This window comes from Globicephala melas, chromosome 10, assembly GCF_963455315.2.
Source record: "Globicephala melas chromosome 10, mGloMel1.2, whole genome shotgun sequence".
Taxonomy (NCBI): domain Eukaryota; kingdom Metazoa; phylum Chordata; class Mammalia; order Artiodactyla; family Delphinidae; genus Globicephala; species Globicephala melas.
Window position 1 is genome coordinate 102,349,099 of NC_083323.1, and position 19,700 is coordinate 102,368,798.

Genomic DNA, 19,700 nt, shown 5'->3' on the forward strand with positions numbered 1-19,700 from the left:
CACAGGCTGACGAGCGGCAGCAGGGCTGAGCTCGGAGCCTGTCCCTCCCACCCGGTACCCTGCCCCACCACTCCTGCACTCCCCCGGGTTGGGGGTGACTTCGCGAGCTGAGCCCCAAGCAGGTGCCTTTCCTGCCTGGGCCGGGCCTTCCTGGCGCAGCTAGTGTTTGGCCGCAGGAAGAGGATGAAAGTTTGGGGACCGTGAACGTTTATTCTAAGCACTTTACATTTCTTCCTAAGCGGCTGGAATTACAAAGGCTGATCCTACAGACCCTAGCGTGGGAGCCTGGAGCCCAGCCGCGCAACGCGCGCGTGCGGCGCCCGGGCAGAGACCCGAGCCGCGGGTGGGCGGGGAGGAGCGATTGTGACCTGCCCGGTCCCTCCCTCGCCAGCACTGTGATGCTGCAGGGCAGCTGCTGGCCCCCTCCCGCCTGGTGTCACAACAGCGGAGGCGGCTGTATCTGGAGCAGTTGGAGTGGGCAGGCCCAGCCGGGAGCTAGCGGGCTACGGGAGCGGCCGCGATGGTGAGCCTGCCGGGCCGGGGCGCGGTGCGCTGGGGGTTGGGGGTACGCGGCGCCCAGCGCAGGGCCGCATCCACGCGGGGGCTTGCAGCCATCGCTTTGGATCTAAGGAGTTCGAAGTCTCTTGGGGGTGTCAGTTCAGGGTCGAGGGATTCGTACCCTCGGGCGGAGGACAAGCCGGTGCCAGTGCCCCTTCTCGTAGAGAGAAAGTAGGGACGGGGGCGAGTTGCCCCTTAAAGGGACCCAAGGGAGATGTGCACACTCAGGTGAGGGGAAGGGGGACATGGGGGCCCTCGCAGAAGAGGTGAGGCTCTGAGGCATCACCTTGAGGCAACTCAGGAATCCGAGTGGGGGAGGGGCAGGCAGTCCAGGGATTCCCAGAGGCTGGGGGCGTGGGCGGTCAGGTCCCTACACCCAGCCAAATGTGACAGAGCCCCGAACGTGTCAGGGGACTTAGGGCGTCACAGCCCCACGCCTGGGGGCTTCGTTCTCCTTTCCCAACCCCGGCCATCTGGCTTGGGCTTCCCAGGCCCCCGGCACCCGCTCCAACTCCCCAGTTTTTCCAGTGGTCCAAGCCAGAGGACTCTGGCCCACAGGGCTCTCCTTCCGGAAGGCGGGGGGTGGGGTGGGGCTTCAGACCTGTGGTTTCCTACCCTGGCCTCTGGTCTGCCCGTCTCCTTCGCGGACTTACTTGCTGGAGAGGACCTCCCCCACCTCCTCCCTTCACCCCCTGCCCCCTGGGCTGGGTAAATTTGCCTCCAATACATTTGCCCGGACGCCTGGAAAACCAGAAATCTCCTCGTCCAGAGCCCGGCTGTCTGGGCCACTGGGAGTGGGGTGGAAAGGTTGGGTGGGGAAGGGGGCAGAGTGAGCAGTCTCACAGGCCAAGGTCAGGCTTTCCGCACTCTTGCCCGGGTGTCAGTGACCAGCAGGACAGGTGAGGACTGCCCTCCTCCCGGCCTCTGCTCGTTCTGGAGAGTGCCCAGGGCCCCTGGCTCTGGCCCCAGCTCTGCTGAGTCTAGTCCAGGTCTGTCCCGCACCCTCCCTCCCCAGAGCAGCCTCCTCGTGGCCAGAGGAATCCACTCCTGCCTGAGGCCCCTGGTGCCGGGTCACGGAAGGAGCTGAGCTGGGAGTTCAGAGTTTTGGCTCCTGTCTCTGCAGCTAGCTGTGTGACTTCAAGAAAGTCACTTAACCTCTCTGAAGTGGTTTTTCTCATCTACAAAATGAAGAGGGCTTATGGTTCAAATTTTCAAGGCTCCACCTAGTTTTACTATTTTAACCTTTTTATTACAGAGAATTCCAAACATATACAAAAGAAGAGTGTTATAATGAACCCCTGTATATGCCTTATCCAATTTCAACAGTTATCTACTTCTGATGAGTCTTGCTTCATTTACTCCCCTTCCTCTCTCTCCCTGTTATTTTGAAGCAAATCCTAGGCAGCATACTCAAGATTTGATATTTAATATTTATAATATCTAGCACGTAGCTAGTGCTTTATAATTTTCAAAGTGCTGTCTCTTGCACGTTTTACTTCTGACCTGAGAGCCATAGTGAGTCTTAGAGGGGATCCCATGATTCTAATCCAGCTCTCTGAGCAAACTTCAACGTGCATTCAATAGGCCAGTTTCTGAAAATACCTAATAAACCAAAAAATGTAAAGTAAAACCTTATTTTCAATGTGCTAAAGAAGTTGAACGATGTTTAACTGAAAACCTATGGCTGGATATTCTGGAAAGAGAATATCTTTATTTTGAAACACTGAATTTTGTATAGCAGGTTCTATTTGGAACATTAATGTACATGGGCAGCACTGTCTTGATGGGGAAACTTTTTTTTTTTTTTTGCGGTACGCGGGCCTCTCACCGTTGCGGCGTCTCCCGTTGCAGAACACAGGCTCCCGACGCGCAGGCCCAGCAGCCATGGCCCACAGGCTCAGCCGCTCCGCGGCATGCGGGATCCTCCCGGACCGGGACACGAACCCATGTCCCCTGCATCGGCAGGCGGACTCCCAACCACTGCGCCACCAGGGAAGCCTGGGAAAACATTTTTATTGACCATTTCACACTCACAGAATCTAAATTTATTTATTTATTTATTTATATTTATTTTTGGCTGCATTAGGTCTTCGTTGCTGTGCACAGGCTTTCTCTAGTTGTGGCGAGCAGGGGCTACTCTTCGTTGTGGTACACGGGCTTCTAATTGCAGTGGCTTCTCTTGTTGTGGAGCACGGGCTCTAGGCGTTCAGGCTTCAGTAATTGCAGCACGTGGGCTCAGTAGTTGTGGCATGCAGGCCCTAGAGTGGGTGGGCGTCAGTAGTTGCGGCACGTGGGCTCAGTAGTTGCGGCACATGGGCTCAGTAGTTGTGGCACACGGGCTTAGTTGCTCTGTGGCATGTGGGATCTTCCTGCACCAGGACTGAAACCCGTGTCCCCTGCATTGGCAGGCGGATTCTTAACCACTGCACCACCAAGGAAGTCCCCAGAACCTCTTTTTCAAAACCCCTTGACTCATTCCTGAAAGGCTAGGCTGACACATCTGCACACCTGGACCCAGAGTCCCACCCGTGCCGAAAGGACTCTCCTTCCTCCAGTGGCTGGGCTTCCCTCCTGAGGGTTGGGGAAGGCTGCCCGTGTTGAGGATGGATGCAGCATTTCTGTAGTTTCTAGGTGAGGATTTTAGAACTAACCCTGTAACTGAGCATCCCCATCTGCTCCCAGGGTCCCTCTGGTAAGCAGGTCTCCTGGGAACTGAGACTGTGACAACTTTTTTGGTGTCGGTGATTCCAGGCCTCAGAGAACGTGTCTGTGGTTCACGGGGGGAGTTGAGAACACAGCCTCCTCACTGCACTCCTCCTGGGGGGGCGGGCCCATGAGTTCAGGTGGGAACTGGCATCAGATGGCAACAAAGAGCCTGTCTTCCTGCAGAAATGGGCAGCTAGAAGGCAGAGTGTCCTGGGGGTGAGGTGGATGCTGCTTCCGAGTCCACGGGCCTCTGCAGACGCCCTGAGCGGGCGGCGTGGCTGAGCCCCACAGGGCCCGGGCTTAGCTTCCGACTCCGAGCACCCCAGGGGCTGCGGTCACTAAGTGCGGGTCCCCAGAGGTCCCTGGGCACGTGCTCTGGGTGGCAGCAGAGGCCCCACCCCCAGGCACTGTGTCCACAGGGAGCGTCTGGGCTACAGTTGGGCCCATGCAGAGCCTGGGAGTGAGGCTGCAGCTCAGTGACCTCAGTGACCTTGAGAGGAAGAGAGAAAGTTACAGTAATTTTTGAGGAGGAAAGAGCTAGTGAGTACACGGCTAGTGATGGGGTGGGTGGGAGGATGTGGCTCTTGGGGGCAGAGTAGACCCACTGCTCCCTCCCTTTGGCCACCAAGGGACTGACAGGACTGTCTGTGGCCTTTGTGGCTGACGTCCCCCGTCGGCATCGTCCTGTTAGAATTTCTCCCAGATGAAGAGACCAGGAGGAGAGTGGGTACCGTGTGCGGCGGATTAACACTCGCTCGCTTTCTCCGGCACCTGACCCCAGTGTCGGCTGAAGCTCAAGGGCCTTTGGCCTCAAAGGATCTAGAGAGTCTAGGAGTCTACGACCAGCCCTGGCCACTCCTGAGGGCCGTCTCTGCCACCCCTGTTGCTGCCCTGCTGCAGCGCCTGCAGCCTGATGTTAACTTAGGTCGACTCTGTTCCTGCTGTTTCTGGCTTGCTATCTATTCTTTGAGTCCAAATATGCTCTAATTGAAGAATTTTGAGCAGAGGTAGTGCAGTCTTTCATGAACCACGTTGTTCTTACTTTAATTATCCCTCTGGAACACTGGTTCTACTTTTTACCTGTCATCTCCGACCTAGATCCTGAAGTGTAGGTGATTTATTATCCTAGCCTGACAGCTAGAAGTAATTGGGTCTAAAAATATGCTTCCTGAAGGCAACTGTGTGGCCCTTGACCCACAGGTGGTCGGGGTATGTGGCCTGGTCTCAGGTTTTCACTGGCCTACACTGTCAGGTCCCTTCCAAGATAATATGCCAATTACACTGTTTTGTGATAGTTCGAAACTATTTTTAAAGCTACAAAGCCTCCTTCTGCAGAGGATTGCAGTGAGCTTATCAGAGTCCTCTGAGAGCAAATGAAAAGGAAACGATTACTATTTAAACAGAAATAATATAAGGTTGACCTAAGGAAAGATTCCTTGCAGTGGAGTTATAAGAGGACTGCCAGGTTCTGGAGTGTCTTTCTTCTGCTGTCCTGCAGAACTGGGCGCCCTCCCCGGGGAGGATGCTCGTGGGCAGCTCTGATGCTGCTTCTGCCCAGCCTTCACAAGCCTACACTTCGGACAAACCAAGCAGTTTGTGGGAGCTGCCCTAAATTCTCCCGCCTCTCGTTCACACTGCTCCAGAGTCCAGCTGAATCACCTGCTGGCACACCTACATTCTCCAAGATGTCTGCAAATATTCCTGCTGGGGGAAACCAAGCTGCAAGCTGTCTTTTCTCCTTTGAGCTCCTGTTGCCTCTCAGGCCCTGGCCACTCCCCTTGTTAGATGGACTCCAAGCCTCAGCAGGGTTTTCTTTCCAATCACCCCTGCTGTAGTCAAGCCCTGTACTCGATGCTGGGTATCTGGCCAGGAAATGGGGGCTCCTTGCTCTCCACCGGGTAAGTCAGAAAAGCAAAGAGCGGCTAGGAGCCGTGCAGTAGAGCAGTGATGGGGAGGCGGGGGCTGAGGGAGGGCGCGTGGGGCCCCGGCTGGTGCGGGGCCTTCCAGACCTTCTGCAGGAGGGGACGACTAATGAGCGACTTGAAGGGCGAGTGGGAGTTGGCCCAGTCCCTCCTGATGCCGTCTTGCAGACAACGACAGTAGCTCTGTGCTGTGGGAACCAACAGAGCAGGTCACTTTGGTAGCCACCCAGCACTAGGTCTGGGGAGGGGTGTCATGCTTTCCTCGAGGAAGTGCGCTCCTGTGTTAGGTCTCTCCAGCTCCCTCACCTTCACCCCCTGGACTGCTGGGCCGGAGGCTCCAGCACCACTGGTGGGACCCCCTTCATCTCACAGGGGCCCAGGAGCAGAAAGCTGGCCTGAGCCCTACAAGCCCAGGGTCAAAATAGAACTGAGGGAGGAGCAGTGTGAGAGAGAAAGCAGGAACTCTGCCCAGCCAGAGAGGGAATCTGAAACATGAGTTTGGAGCAAACGCATGATGTAAAGGCCCTCTGCTGAGTCAGCTCACCCCCGGGCCCCGGCCTCGGCACTCACCACCCGGAGAAACAGTCCTGGTCTTGCAGGGAGGGTGGCCCACTTTCAGAGGCTCCCACCGCGGGCCCTTCCGTTTCTGTCTGCGATGGAGTTTTTTTGGTTTCGAGGTTTGCCGTCCAAGCTTGCCTTGCTCTCTGCTGTCAGGCTTGTGCTGCCCTAGGTGTGGCCCACTAGAGCCCAGGGGGTTAAGAGTGCAAACGAGGCAGGGGGGTGGGTGGTGTCAAGGAGAGGACGCGGGCGGAGGCCAGAAGACCTGGATTTGGGGCCAGGCTCTTGCCCTGTGAAATTTCCAATCTGCCCCTTTACCTTTCTGAGCCTCAGCTTTTTCACCTGTAAAATAATGGGGTGGGAATCATATTCGGTGATCCGTGAGGCCAGCCCAGCTCTAGAATCCTGAAGGCTCTGAGCTCACATAACGTCCCTGGTCATGGCAGATGGGTGACCTGTCTTGGGCATGAGGGCCGGCCCCCAGGCCGTCCGCACTGGGGGTGCTTTGCGTGTTCCTGTATAGAGCCTCCAGGCAGGAAGGGGGTGGGTGGCAACGAGGCACAGTGGCCAGAGGAGCCGTGGGGTCCTTGTCCTCTCAGAGCAGGTGCAAATGGTGCACAGACCTTAGCACCATTAGTTAAATGAGGGGCTCACCTAACTGTTCATTTCACTGGTGATTTCTCATGTGACTTTTTGTAAGTAATTAATTTATTTAGGCCGTGCTGCGTGGCTTGTGGGATCTTAGTTCCCCGACCAGGGATTGAACCCTGGCCCCGACAGTGAGAGCACCCAGGTCCTAACCACTGGACCGCCAGGGAAGTTCCCCACTCCATAACTTTAAAGTTCTCTTTTGCCCTGACAAACTGGGCTCTTGGTCATTGCTAGTTGAATCAATGACAGAGTGAAAAGGGACAGGAAGAGCCTGGCCCTTCGCAGTGGGTCGTTAGGGTGAGGGGAGCCGTCACTTGGCTCATACTGTTTCCTTTCTTTAATTTTTGTCATTTTAGTATGAAAACCGTCAAACCTTCAGAGAAGTACGGTAGTGTATCGCCACCCATATATCCATCATCTAGATTTAATAATTACTATTTCTCTGCCATGTTTACTTTACCTGATGTGTTTGTGTTCGGTAGTTGTGGCACACGGGCTTAGTTGCTCTGCGGCATGTGGGATCTTCCTGGACCAGGGCTCGAACCTGTGTTCCCTGCCTTGGCAGGTGGATTCTTAACCACTGTGCCACCAGGCAAGTCCCCCCCACACCATATTTTGATTTGTTCAAACCAGAATTCAGTTAACATTCACATACTCCATGTGGATGTTATGTGTCTTAAGTTCCTCTTGATGTGGGTCAGTCCCTCCTTCACCTTTGTTTTTCATGAGTTAAAAAGATTGGGTCAATTTCCCTGTAAAATGTCTCACCTTCTGGATTCATGTCGTTTTCTCGCCATGTCCCTTATCCCTTGGACCCCTGTGTTTTCTATAAAGCGGGAGCTACATATAAAGGGTGTAATACGTTAAGGCTGAGTACTTTTTATTTTTTTTGCGGTACGCGGGCCTCTCACTGTTGTGGCCTCTCCCGTTGCGGAGCACAGACTCCGGACGCGCAGGCTCAGCGGCCATGGCTCACGGGCCCAGCCGCTCCGCGGCATGTGGGATCTTCCCGGACCGGGGCACGAACCCATGTCCCCTGCATCGGCAGGTGGACTCTCAACCACTGCGCCACCAGGGAAGCCCCTGAGTCTATCGTATACGTCCCGTTACTCTTGTGAATTAGTGTAACAGGGAAAACTGCTCCTCCTAAGGAGTGTGTGTGTGTGTGTGTGTGTGTGTGTGTGTGTGTGTGAGACTGATTTCATCTGTGGAGACTGGCATATTGACTAGCATGAGGTTAAAGGGGGGTGAAAACCTCCGTATCACCGTGTTGGTGGTTTTCAGGACCCTGAGATCCTTTACTCTTCCTTCTCTGACCTTTGATCTTCCTGAAATACCCCTGTTTCCTTCCAGAAAGGCCCAGGGGATGCCTGGAGGATGGTTGGGAGGTGGGGTCACAGGACAACATGTGGGACCTGCTCCTTTCAGGTCTCTCCGGGTCCCCTCAGTTCACACACCCCCGAGGAAACCACAGCTGCATGTGAAGGTGTGGTCTGGTCGGTAGCTGCTGGTTATGGGGGGTTCCTGGGGGAAGGACCCTGCTGCCTTAGGCCTGAATTGAGTCCGAAGATAAAGTCGTTTCATTGTGAGAGGAACGTAGCCTGAGGTCTCCGGCTTTCCACCTGTGCCTCTTCCAGGTGGAGAGTGAAGCTCCAGTAATGAAAATGCATAATGATAAGAGCAATCACAACAAAAGTGATCGAGGTAACTTATGCTTTTCAGATGAAGGGGGTTTACGTAACTCAGCCCAGGTCACACAGCGCAGCATGTAACTTGAGAGGCAAGATTTGTGCCCTGGGGTGTGGGTGGCTGTGAGCAAAGCCCTTTCCTGGCCACCAGCCTCACAGAAGCACAGAGGCCAGGGCACAGAGACAGGTGTGGAGCAGTGCCACGTTGTATAAGTGTTAGGGCACCGGCTCCTGACACCGCTGGCTTCCCTGCACCCACACCCAGGGAGCCCCAGGGTCCCAGGAGTCCCATACCCCATGCCCAGCCACGGTCTCTGGAGGCTCTGCTCCTGGCTTGGGTTCCCCGGAGCTGGAAAATGCCAGGTCGGGTCACAGTTAAGAATAGAAGGCCACAGAGCAGGCACGTGCTTCCCTGCCCAGCTCCATCTGGAGCACACAGTCTCCTTGCAGGGCCCCTGCTTCCCCGGTGGGTGTTGGGGGTGACGAGTACACCGTCCCAGCAAAACCATAACACACACTCACACACTCACATCCACACACACACACTTACACATATATACACACATACACACCACACGAATGTACACAACACAAACACACACGCACACCCCTCCCCATCCTAAGCTGTTAGTACCAGGACCAATCAGGTAACTGCAGCTTCACACCAGAGTAACATGGAGAAAAGGACACTCTAAAGGTCAGCTTTACTTAGCACTTGGCCTGACGTGGGCGAAGGAGCAGGTTATGGTGGCCACAGAGGAACTTTCCAGTCCCTCAGAGTTCAGGAGGCGCCTACTTTGTCCCCTCCCAGCCCTCCCTTGCTGATGTACTGATCCTTTCTCATTCCTACAGTTGTAGCCAGAACACTAATGACACCCATGATACAGACTCCAAAGTACATTCCACCGTGTGCTTCCCTGTTCTGTGATGCGGAGACGGGGAGCGCGCGCGCGCGCGTGTGTGTGTGTGTGTGTGTGTGTGTGTGGCGGTGGCTGGGAGGCTCAGGCTGCAGCAGGAACGGGAGACCTGCGCCGGGCACGGCAGTGGATTTGGGAGTGGTTTCTGCTGTCCTCACTTGTTCTTCCTTTGACCGGCTCCATCCGTGCAGGAGTCTCGTGGTTTGGAATTAGCCCAGTTTCCTCCACGCAGCTGCCCTCTTTTTCCTTTTCTTGACACAAAGGATTAACCCTGGAAAGCAATCTTTACAGCAAACCACAAAGCTGCGGTGCTTCTTTGGAACCGAGTCTTGATCCGGAGGCTGTGGTGCCCAGACCCCACGTGGCTGGGGCATGGCATGGCGGGAGGCATGGGTGTCCTGCCTGTCGAGTTCCAGGGATGGACAGGTCCTCAGAGGTGGGGGCCTGGGGGCCTGGGGGCCTGGGGCAGAGGCATGGCCGGGCTGGGGCTCTGACTGGGCTGCTCTCTCCCCGCAGCGGGAATGCATATCCGTCCACGTGGGCCAAGCAGGGGTCCAGATCGGCAATGCCTGCTGGGAGCTCTTCTGCCTGGAGCACGGCATCCAGGCCGATGGCACTTTTGGCACGCAGGCCAGCAAGGTCCAGGACGACGACTCCTTCACCACCTTCTTCAGCGAGACCGGCAACGGGAAGCACGTGCCCCGGGCCGTCATGGTCGATCTGGAGCCCACCGTGGTGGGTGAGTGTGGGCCAGGGTCCCCGCACAGGGACAGCACCGGACTGCAGAGGCCGTGGTGTCTGGGGAAGCAGATCTGCACGTGGAAGGGGTGGCTCATCCGGAGCCCCCCACCACGTGACTCTTGGCTCCTAGAGTTCTCCGCAGTCTCGGGATCTCAAGTGGGGATCACAGATCTCTGCTCCCCATTAAACCTCCAACCTAGTGCTCTCCACCGAAATCTGCTGAGACAGAGCGACATTGCCGACATTGTTTATTAAACACTAAGGGTCAAAATACAAATAATTTCAGAAATTATAAGGTGCCCTCCAACAGTCAGTTTCCCAAAGTGTATGTTTCCGCTCCTACGGTAATTGCAGTCTGTCCCGGCGGCCTGGGATAGCCTTGCAGCGTCTCGCACACGGGACGAAATAGCAGCAGGTGCTTCCTCTTACAGCCAGAGGCTGCCGTAGGTTAGAATGAACCTCATCTGGATCTTAGGGAGCAGGAATTCTGACTTGTGTTGGGGCAGGATTCTTGCTCTCCCAGCTCCCCCGGCCCCAGTACCCCCTGGATCAGTCCTCGCTCTTCATCAGGATTTTCTCATCTTCAAAGTCTGCTCACCAGCGAAGGTGGACAAGTCCCCCAGGGATGTCTGGGCACTGCCGGCGGTGCCTGAACACTGTTTCTAGGGCCACAGACCCCAGGCCCTCTATCCCATGGACGCTTGTACAAATACAGAAAGGGCAGATGAGCTTCCCAGGCCACTGCATAGATGGGTGCTTTCCCTGGGGGAGCAGAGGGACCCTGTAGAAGAGAGGGGCTGTAGGTGGGGCCTGAGGCACCTTGGCCTGCCGTGTGTCCACCTTGCGTGGACCTTGGAGGTGAGCAGAGCCCCCGGCCCCGCGGCCTCTCTTGGGCTCCAGCTCTTCTGGAGCCTGGAACATAGCTTTGCTTCAAAGTTGTTCTGAAATATCTCTAATGCCTGACATGTATTGTTGCCACCAGAGATGGAGGTTAGGGCTGGGACAATTCTGGGGGAGCATAGGAGCCAGGCATATTCTGAATCTTTCTCTGTGTCCCTGGAACATTTGGATGCAAGTGAAATCGGGTTAAATTCTGGGGTAAATTTTGCAGCATGAATGAAAAACAGGAGGGAAGCCTTGTGGGTCCAGGGGGAAGAGGCAGTCAACTTTGGTGTTTGGCCAGCTTTGTAAACCCAAGGCTTTTTAAGGTCCAGCCAGTAGAGCAGCTAGCTTCTCATTGCTGCTTGAGTCCCGGGCTTCTGGCTCTGTTAGTGCCTGTGTTACCCTGGAATTCTCTTAGCCTCGCAGGTATATTATAGGGTTGTCTGGTTCCACCTCAATGGAGTTCAGTAGGTGGGGGTGCCATGTGTATTCTCGTCTGGGAACCAGGTAGTAACACTGACGGTCCCCTCTCTTGGTAGATGAGGTTCGGGCAGGAACCTACCGCCAGCTCTTCCATCCAGAGCAGCTGATCACAGGAAAAGAGGATGCAGCTAACAACTACGCGCGCGGCCACTACACGGTGGGAAAGGAGAGCATCGACCTGGTGCTGGACCGCATTCGCAAACTGGTATGTGTTTACAAGGGCAGGGAGCTGCTGAGCTGGACGTACTAGGATTCACCTCTCTGAACAGGCTGGGTGGAGGCACGTGACCCCTGGCTACAGGATAAACGCCTAAGATCTGGGAATTTCTGCTTATGTCCGTAAGAGGCATTCACAGGGCTCACGCCCCTTCCTCTGGCTGGATGTTGTGGGCTGCCCTCCAGGTGATGCCCCGGTGGTGTCTGGGGAAATTCCAGGTGTGAGAAAGGCGAAGCTCTTTGCTTCCTGGCAGCACAGTTTAACAAAGCATTTAACTTGGAAGAGAAGAGGAAGATTGTTGATCTATTTCAGCACTTACAAACAGCATTACCAATGTCAAATACGTTCCGTTTAATCCCCTAAATAATGATACAAAGGAGGTCTTGTCCTTGAACTTTACAGATGGGGAGATTGAGGGCCAGGATGGTTCAATAACTTGGTCTGGGTCCCGCAGCTAGAAAGTGGCCAAGTCAGGATCTGAACCGGGTTGGTTTGACTAGAAAGCTCAGGGTGGGTCCCTTGTCTACTTGATCCCCCTTTCCTAATCTGTACAACGGAAAAGGTTGGGCTTGATCAGGGGTCCTTGGGAGCTAAGGATGCCGAATTTTCTGTTTAGAGGAGGGCTAGTAGGGTTCATCAGTCTCAGAGCCATCTGTGATCCCTAAAGCTCAGAACCACAGGACTGAACACAGTCATAGATCCCGGCCAATGGGGAAGTTCTGTGACCTGTGAATTCTCTTAGTTCCGGTGAGAGCTGTCAGGTCCTTGCTTAATTATCACAACAACCTCATGAGATGAATTTTTTTTTTTTTTTTTTTTTTTGCGGTATGCGGGCCTCCCACCGCTGCGGCCTCTCCCGTTGTGGAGCACAGGCTACGGACGCGCAGGCCCAGCGGCCATGGCTCACGGGCCCAGCCGCACCGCGGCATGTGGGATCTTCCCGGACCGGGGCACGAACCCACGTCCCCTGCATCGGCAGGCGGACTCTCAACAAATGCGCCACCAGGGAAGCCCGAGATGAATATTTTTTATTGTTCTCACTTTAACCAAGAAGAAACATGAGTCTGGAGGATTCAGTTCAGTAACTTGCTCGAATTTTTACAACTCGGAAGTGGCAAAGTTGATGTGAAATCTCAGGTTCTCTGACCCATTTATCTTCCGGAGCCACCTTCCAAGGTTGGGCTGGGATGTGTAGGTCTGCAGTTCCCGCAAGATCAAATGACTAGGGCTGCGGAAGTGGGCAAGGAGCTGGGGCCCTCATGGGGCAAAGTCATTAACCGCCGTGGTTCTGGAAGCTCATTCCTGGTCCAACCAGGCCGCTGGGCTGGAAGCTTCATGGACCCGGAGGTGTGTGCAGGTTTGCTGCCCGTATTTTAGCGGTTCCTCCCAAGACTGCCGAGGCTCCTTTGTGTTTCCTTGCTCCTTCAAGGCTGTTTTGATTTCACCCACTTGACAATGTTGAGGGATAGAGTGGGGCAGACAGAGAGGCCCGTGAGGGAGTCCTCAGAGCCTTGTCTCGTGTCCTCCGCTCCCAGACAGATGCCTGCTCAGGCCTGCAGGGCTTCCTCATCTTCCACAGCTTCGGGGGCGGCACCGGCTCCGGCTTCACTTCTCTGCTGATGGAACGCCTCTCCCTGGATTACGGCAAGAAGTCTAAGCTGGAGTTCGCCATCTACCCGGCCCCCCAGGTGTCCACGGCCGTGGTGGAGCCCTACAACTCCATCCTGACCACGCACACAACCCTGGAGCACTCGGACTGCGCCTTCATGGTCGACAACGAGGCCATCTACGACATCTGCCGCCGCAACCTAGACATCGAGCGCCCGACGTACACCAACCTCAACCGCCTCATCAGCCAGATCGTGTCCTCCATCACGGCCTCCCTGCGCTTCGACGGCGCCCTCAACGTGGATCTCACCGAGTTCCAGACCAACCTGGTGCCCTACCCCCGCATCCACTTCCCCCTGGTCACCTATGCGCCCATCATCTCGGCCGAGAAGGCCTACCACGAGCAGCTGTCCGTGGCCGAGATCACCAGCTCCTGCTTTGAGCCCAACAGCCAGATGGTGAAGTGTGACCCCCGTCACGGCAAGTACATGGCCTGCTGCATGCTCTACCGGGGGGACGTGGTGCCCAAGGATGTGAACGTCGCCATTGCTGCCATCAAGACCAAGAGGACCATCCAGTTTGTCGACTGGTGTCCCACAGGCTTCAAGGTGAGAGCTGGTGGCTCGGTGGAGACAGACAGCTAGAGAAGCAGAGGGAGACACCAAGGATGGGGAGAAAGAGGTGGACACTCAGGGTCTTGGACTGATGCACATTCCGTGGGAGCTCTGGGATGAGATGGGAAGAGGGGCTTAAGCCAAATGTAACACTAATTTCATTCATTAATTCGTTCATTCACCTATTTTAGGTCAGGAGAGATTTTGAGAGGATTATTGGAAGAGGGGGAGGGCACTAGTGCAGTAGGGAGAAGGGCTCCACCTCTCCTGCCCTAAGATCTGCAGACATCTCAAAGGTCAGGCAGAAAGGACTTTTCTCTTACAGGGAGGAGTGAACGGGGCTAGAACGAACTTGTGTGCAAGTGGGATGAAGAGGATGACTGGATGGAAGTAGCTCTGATCTGACGGTAGATCAGAGAATGCAGTAACCAGATTATTCAAGTTGCTGGAGAGGTGTAATTCCCTCCTCTAACACCTCAAAAGATGTGTTCTTCTCTCCCCAGTTTATTTTGAAAAATTATTCGCCCTGTAAGTTTTCATCGATTTCGAGAAAGGATAAGAAGTTTCATGGTTATCATATGGTTGTGATTCACATTATGAAGCCCTGACATTTCCACTAAGCAGGAGTGAGCTGGGAGCCTGTTGTAGGTCTGCGGTCTGGGGAACACCAGACTCTGAGGGTTGGTGTGGGTACACAATAGCCAGGGAAGACCCCCAGCTCCCAGGACCAGAAGATGTCGAGCACTGGAAGCCGCCCCCTGAGTCGCCCTGGCCGGGCAGGCAGCTGCCCCTGCACTCGTGCCTGCTTGACTGCTTTGTCCTGTGTCCCACGGTCTCATCCGAGTCCACCATCAAAGCGGCTGCCACCATTCATGTTAATTAGACCCCTGGCAGGCCTTTAATAATTTAGAGGTTTGCTGAGCACCAGAGGTGGTTGTGACAGTTGCTCGAGACAGAGATGAGCACGTCTCAGTTTTCCCTGCTGGGACTTAACGGAAACAAGACACCTCATGCTGGCTTCTCAGCTGAGAGGCTGATGGCAGAGAGCATCTCCCACCCTGCTCTGCTCCAGCCACGTACAGAATCCTTTCCCCTGGACTGTGCCTATTTTTATGTGGCAGTTCTGGTCACTCTTGCGAAAACATTCAGGATCTTCCCCCAAGTTGTTGGGGTTTTTTTCTTTCAAATGGAAACAAACAACAAAACAATCTAGTAGTAAAATGAATAGGCAAAAAAAAAAAAAAAAAAAGAATGAGATATGAGGGTGGTGGAGAAATTAACAGAAAGGACATGCCCCCGTATTCTTGCCCCTTTATTTTAAGCTGAAGCTCCAGGGTTATGACCAGAAAGATAAGGCAGTGCTAGAACCTTTAGCTGCTTCTCAGAAAGGCACATGCCGTGGGGGTGGATGGTGTTGAACTTCACCCTGTAGCATCCTCCCCAGGGTCAAGGGCTGCTACTGCTGAAAAGAGAGCAGAGTTGGCTGGTCTAGTGAAATGTCATGTGGCATTGCCTTCTCCCTTCTCACTTTGGTCCTTCACGCCTGTCTCAGCATCACCTCCACCCCCAAGATGCCACTTTTGTTTAAGAGGAATGATAGATCATTGTGAATTCATTTAGTGGGTTACCCACCTTGGCTGTACAGCCTGCTGCCACTCCCACCTCCACCTCTCAGAGGACATGCATTTTAAAGCTGTGAATTTAAGAGATTGTCAGTTAAGACCTGGTGGCCTGGTGGACAGGCATTTTGGGGCCAGCTCCATGGTTCTCAGTGTCCCATGAGTATTATCACAGTCGTCACCTGAGGCCCCTTCCAGGTTCCTAGAGCTCCTGGGGTCGGCTCCAGTTTGGGGTATGTGTGGGGAGAAGGGAGACTTCCGGGATATTAGCCCCCTCGTCAGGGTGGGCTGGATCAACTTGGAGGACCCTCCGTGCTGCCAGAACTTGGGGGATTGGCTCATCCAGCAAGAGTTTTAATTGACTTTCTTTGATTTCCATGCTTTTCTTCCAAGAAACCCCACTCCCCAGAGACAGAGGGCCTGGTAAATGCTGACACCATCCGCAGAACCTTTTGCATCTCTTTATTTATTGCTTGAGGATATCTTTTTAAAAATTGATTAATTAATTAAGTTTTGGCTGCGTTGGGTCCTCCTTGTTGTGCACGAGCTTCCTCTAGTTGTGGCGAGCGGGGGCTACTGTTCGTTGCAGTGCGCGGCTTCTCATTGCGGTGGCTTCTCTTGTTGCGGAGCACGGGCTCTAGGCGCGTGGGCTTCAGTAGTTGTGGCTCGTGGGCTCTAGAGGGCAGGCTCAGTAGTCGTGGCACACGGGCTTAGCTGCTCAGTGGCATGTGGGATCTTCTTGGACCAGGGCTCGAACCTGTGTCCCCTGCATTGGCAGGTAGATTCTTAACCACTGTGCCACCAGAGAAGTCCTCTCCCTGATCTTTTAAACAGCCCTTCACCCTTGGCAGAGAAACTGCCCTAAACCTGTTGACAGCATAACTAAGAGGAACCCGAGATACCATTGGAAGGAGTGAACTTATAATAACCCCTGTCTGCTGGCACTGCACACGCGCCCTGCTTGACCCCCTGTTCCCTATCCTCATTTGCCTGCTTGAGTCTCCCACTAGGGTTTCCACTAGCCCTTCCCCTCCCCTTGAGTCTCCCGGCCCAGTGCCGCTTGCTTTTGCTTTCTCTCCCACACGCACCTCTCTACCCACCCGCCGTCCCACCTCCTGATCCCCTCTTCACATCCAGGCCTGCTGCCCCACCCACCACGTGACCAAGGTGCCCCAGCTTGTGTTATCCGCTGACTGCCGCATCTTCACCCTCTCTTCCCCAGGTGGGCATCAACTACCAGCCCCCCACGGTCGTCCCCGGGGGAGACCTGGCCAAGGTGCAGCGGGCCGTCTGCATGCTGAGCAACACCACGGCCATCGCCGAGGCCTGGGCCCGCCTGGACCACAAGTTCGACCTCATGTACGCCAAGCGTGCCTTCGTGCACTGGTACGTCGGAGAGGGGATGGAAGAAGGAGAATTTTCCGAGGCCCGGGAGGACCTGGCTGCCCTGGAGAAGGATTATGAGGAAGTGGGGACTGATTCTTTTGAAGAAGAAAACGAAGGGGAGGAATTTTAAATACAAACGTTCCTCGTGGCTGTGTCTCTTTATTCCTGCTGCCCCTCCAAGCACGTTTAACTTTTCCTAGAGCAGCAGACCCCGGCCTGGGTCCCGACACCAGTACCTGTGGGTGACGGGGCCAGCACGGACGCTGAGCTCTGCCAGGCCCTCCCGTGGGGGAGCGCAGCTCCGTGTCAGCAAAGGAAACGAGAGTCACTGTCTCTGGGTTAGGGTGCAGGCCAGTCACACCTGTGCAGAGACCTAAGCGGGATTTAAAATTCTCTCTTAGGCTGGGCTCACCCCAAACACAGCCTGCTGGCTGGGGAGCAGAAAGGTGAGATCTGGGCGCGGGGGAGATTCTGGAAAGGGAGTGTTCTCAGAGTTAGAGTTAGAAGCAAGAGCCCATTTCCTGCCCTTGTGAATACACAGATAAACGAGTGGGATCATTCCAGACAGTGTTCAGTGCCGTGAAGCGAAAAAGCAGTGATGGGAGAAGTGGGTGGTGAGGTCAGAAGAGGCCTCGTGGAGACCCGGATGCAGCTCGGAGCCACCGCGGAGGTTCTGGAGTCAGAGCACGCCGGGTGGGTGTGTGAAGAGCAGGGAGGAGGTGAAGGTACCCGGAGGATGGAGGTGAGGGGTGCGGCCAAGAGCCATGCGGAGTGCAGGGCACACTTAGGCTAATCCTGCACAGGACGTGAGGAGCTTAGGTTTTCTCTGGGTGAAACACAGCATTTCTGTGTGGAATTCGGAAGGTTTTAAGCAGACACCTACTAAGCTTTATATACACATACACCTTATCTCTAACCCCAACCATCTCAAAATGGATGGTCTTCTCATTTCATGGCTGAAGAAGCTGAGGTGTAGGGCGTTTATGTGTTGAGACACAAAAGGGCGGGGGCCAAGAGGCTGTTCTCTCGGCTACCCCGCCCTCTTTCCACCGTTGGTGTTTGTGTCCGGTTCCAACTGCTGCCTCATAAAATGAAGGGTGGGGAGAAGCAAAGTCCATTTATTGCAAAGGAGAGGACAAATTAATGCATCTCTTCCCTGAAGTTGGCAGCTCCGGAGGATTTTTGGAAAAATCAAAAGGCTACTCTGATTAAACTAGTGATAAGACACCCAGGCTCGGGCCGCAGCAGGCCCCTGTGCATTAAATGGGCAGCCCGCCAGCTGTGGACTTTCCCTGCATGTTTCCACTCTGTATTCCTTGGAGGCCCCGGGAAAAATAGAGTAAAATGTTCCAAGGAAAGGAAGACCAGGCAGGAAGCGACGCTAACCACTCGCCGAGGACTGTTTTCGGAGAGACCACACTTCCTTGCTCTTCTGTGAAGGAGATGGTGGCGCTGAGGAGGAGTCCAGATCTCTGCCCATCAGGACCCCCTTGCCCGAGGTCACGCCTCACCAAGTCCCGCAGGGGCTGCAGGGACAGACCCAGCTGTGCGGAGAACTGGGGTCAGGAGCTGTGGCCCATCTCAGGAAGGGGCATTTCCCCTCTGACCGACGTTAGAGACCTACCCATGGGTTTCAGATAAGCCTCGAAGGACTTCCCGAGTGTGTAACTAGGACCTAATTAGGGAGAGAGTAACAGACCCCTGAGACCAGGGTTCAGGGGAAATCACCTACAGTGTCTTCCTTCCCTCTAGATCTACGTGAATTAGGTTAAAATAAATACGAATGGCAAAGTCACAGAGGTGATGTCTGGGAGGTATGGGGACGGGGGAGTTTGAGGGGTGATATTTTAGGGCCTTGGATGTATTTCCCCCCAGTTTCTTTCTTTTTTTCTTTTGCGGTACGCGGGCCTCTCACTGCTGTGGCCTCTGCCGCCGCGGAGCACAGGCTCCGGACGCGCAGGCTCAGCGGCCATGGCTCACGGGCCCAGCCGCTCCGCGGCATGTGGGATCATCCCGGACCGGGGCACGAACCCGTGTCCCCTGCATTGGCAGGCGGACTCTCAACCACTGCGCCGCCAGGGAAGCCCTCCCCCCAGTTTCTTCTCTTCCATTTTCCCTTGTTTGGTTGAGTCCCTGTCCGATCATGGGGTTGGGCCCGTCTAGCCCTGCTGGCTTTTATCTCTGTTCACGAAGCAGGAGTATTGAATTTTAGAACTGGAGAAATGCATCCCTAGAAAGAGAGTGAATGGGAAAGTGGATGAGTCTCTATCTTCCCCCAAGAAAAGGCAGCTTCATAATTCTCCAGCACGGGATTGGCTAGAGGCTTCTTAAGACGGTAAAGTAAGTTTGGCAGGTGCCAGAATTGGGCCACGGCCCGTGGTAGGCAGCTTGTTCAGCTCACTGGGCTTTAGCCTGGGTTATCCAGTTTCTTGAATCCTAATGCCATCTCTGAAGGATTCCTAAGTAATTTCTACCGATAAAAAAAAAAGTCTTTTTTAACTTTTTACTATTTTACCCCAGGAATTAGGAGAGCCCGTAGTTAACATAGTATCTAGTGAAATCCACATGCATATTCATATGTACTCCTCACCCCAGTGTTTGCAGTCTGGGTCCTTCTCAGCAAGAGGGACAGATCTCCAGCCTTTGAGCGCAAACAGCTTAGGTTCCAAAAAGAACCTACTGAGGAAAAAGATAGTATGTTTATATATTTATTTTCTCCAAACTGCTGATTCTATCAGTGATTTGATCGGCATTTAACTTTAATACAAAATTGCCACTAACCCCACCATTCTGAATTTTTAAGGGTCACTGGATCAACGCCATGCAACTGTCTTTCCTATTACAATGCCAGTCTACTAAAGGAATCAAAAACTTCCCTTTTTAAAAATTTTTTTGGCCACACTGCACAGCATGAGGGATCTTAGTTCCCTGACCAGGGATCGAAGTCATGCTCCCTGCAGTGCAAGCAGAGTCCTAACCACTGGACCGCCAAGGAATTCCCAAAAACTTCCCTTTTTAAGTTATCAGTCTAAACTGTCTACATTAAAAAACAAAAAAACCCCAGTGCTATAATTAGTTTTTTATTTTTAGGTCTTGTGACAAATTTATGATGTCGACCACTTTAGGGATGAAGGTGAGAGAGTGAGTGGG

General features: G+C 54.2%; 1 protein-coding gene across 2 annotated transcripts; it reads left to right on the plus strand.

The window, feature by feature from the left end:
* The first annotated feature begins 383 nt into the window (after positions 1-383).
* TUBA8 (tubulin alpha 8) lies at positions 384-16,698 on the plus strand. 2 transcript variants are annotated; one of them, XM_030834875.3, is made up of 5 exons: positions 384-523; positions 9,517-9,739; positions 11,163-11,311; positions 12,859-13,539; positions 16,387-16,698. In XM_030834875.3, exons 1-5 carry the CDS (start codon positions 521-523, stop codon positions 16,678-16,680), a joined length of 1,350 nt encoding a protein of 449 aa, XP_030690735.1. In that variant the 5' UTR covers positions 384-520; the 3' UTR covers positions 16,681-16,698. The 2 variants fall into 2 exon arrangements, with proteins under 2 accessions (XP_030690735.1, XP_060162685.1); XM_060306702.2 differs by lacking the exon at positions 384-523 and adding an exon at positions 8,881-9,426.
* Positions 16,699-19,700: the final 3,002 nt, after the last annotated feature.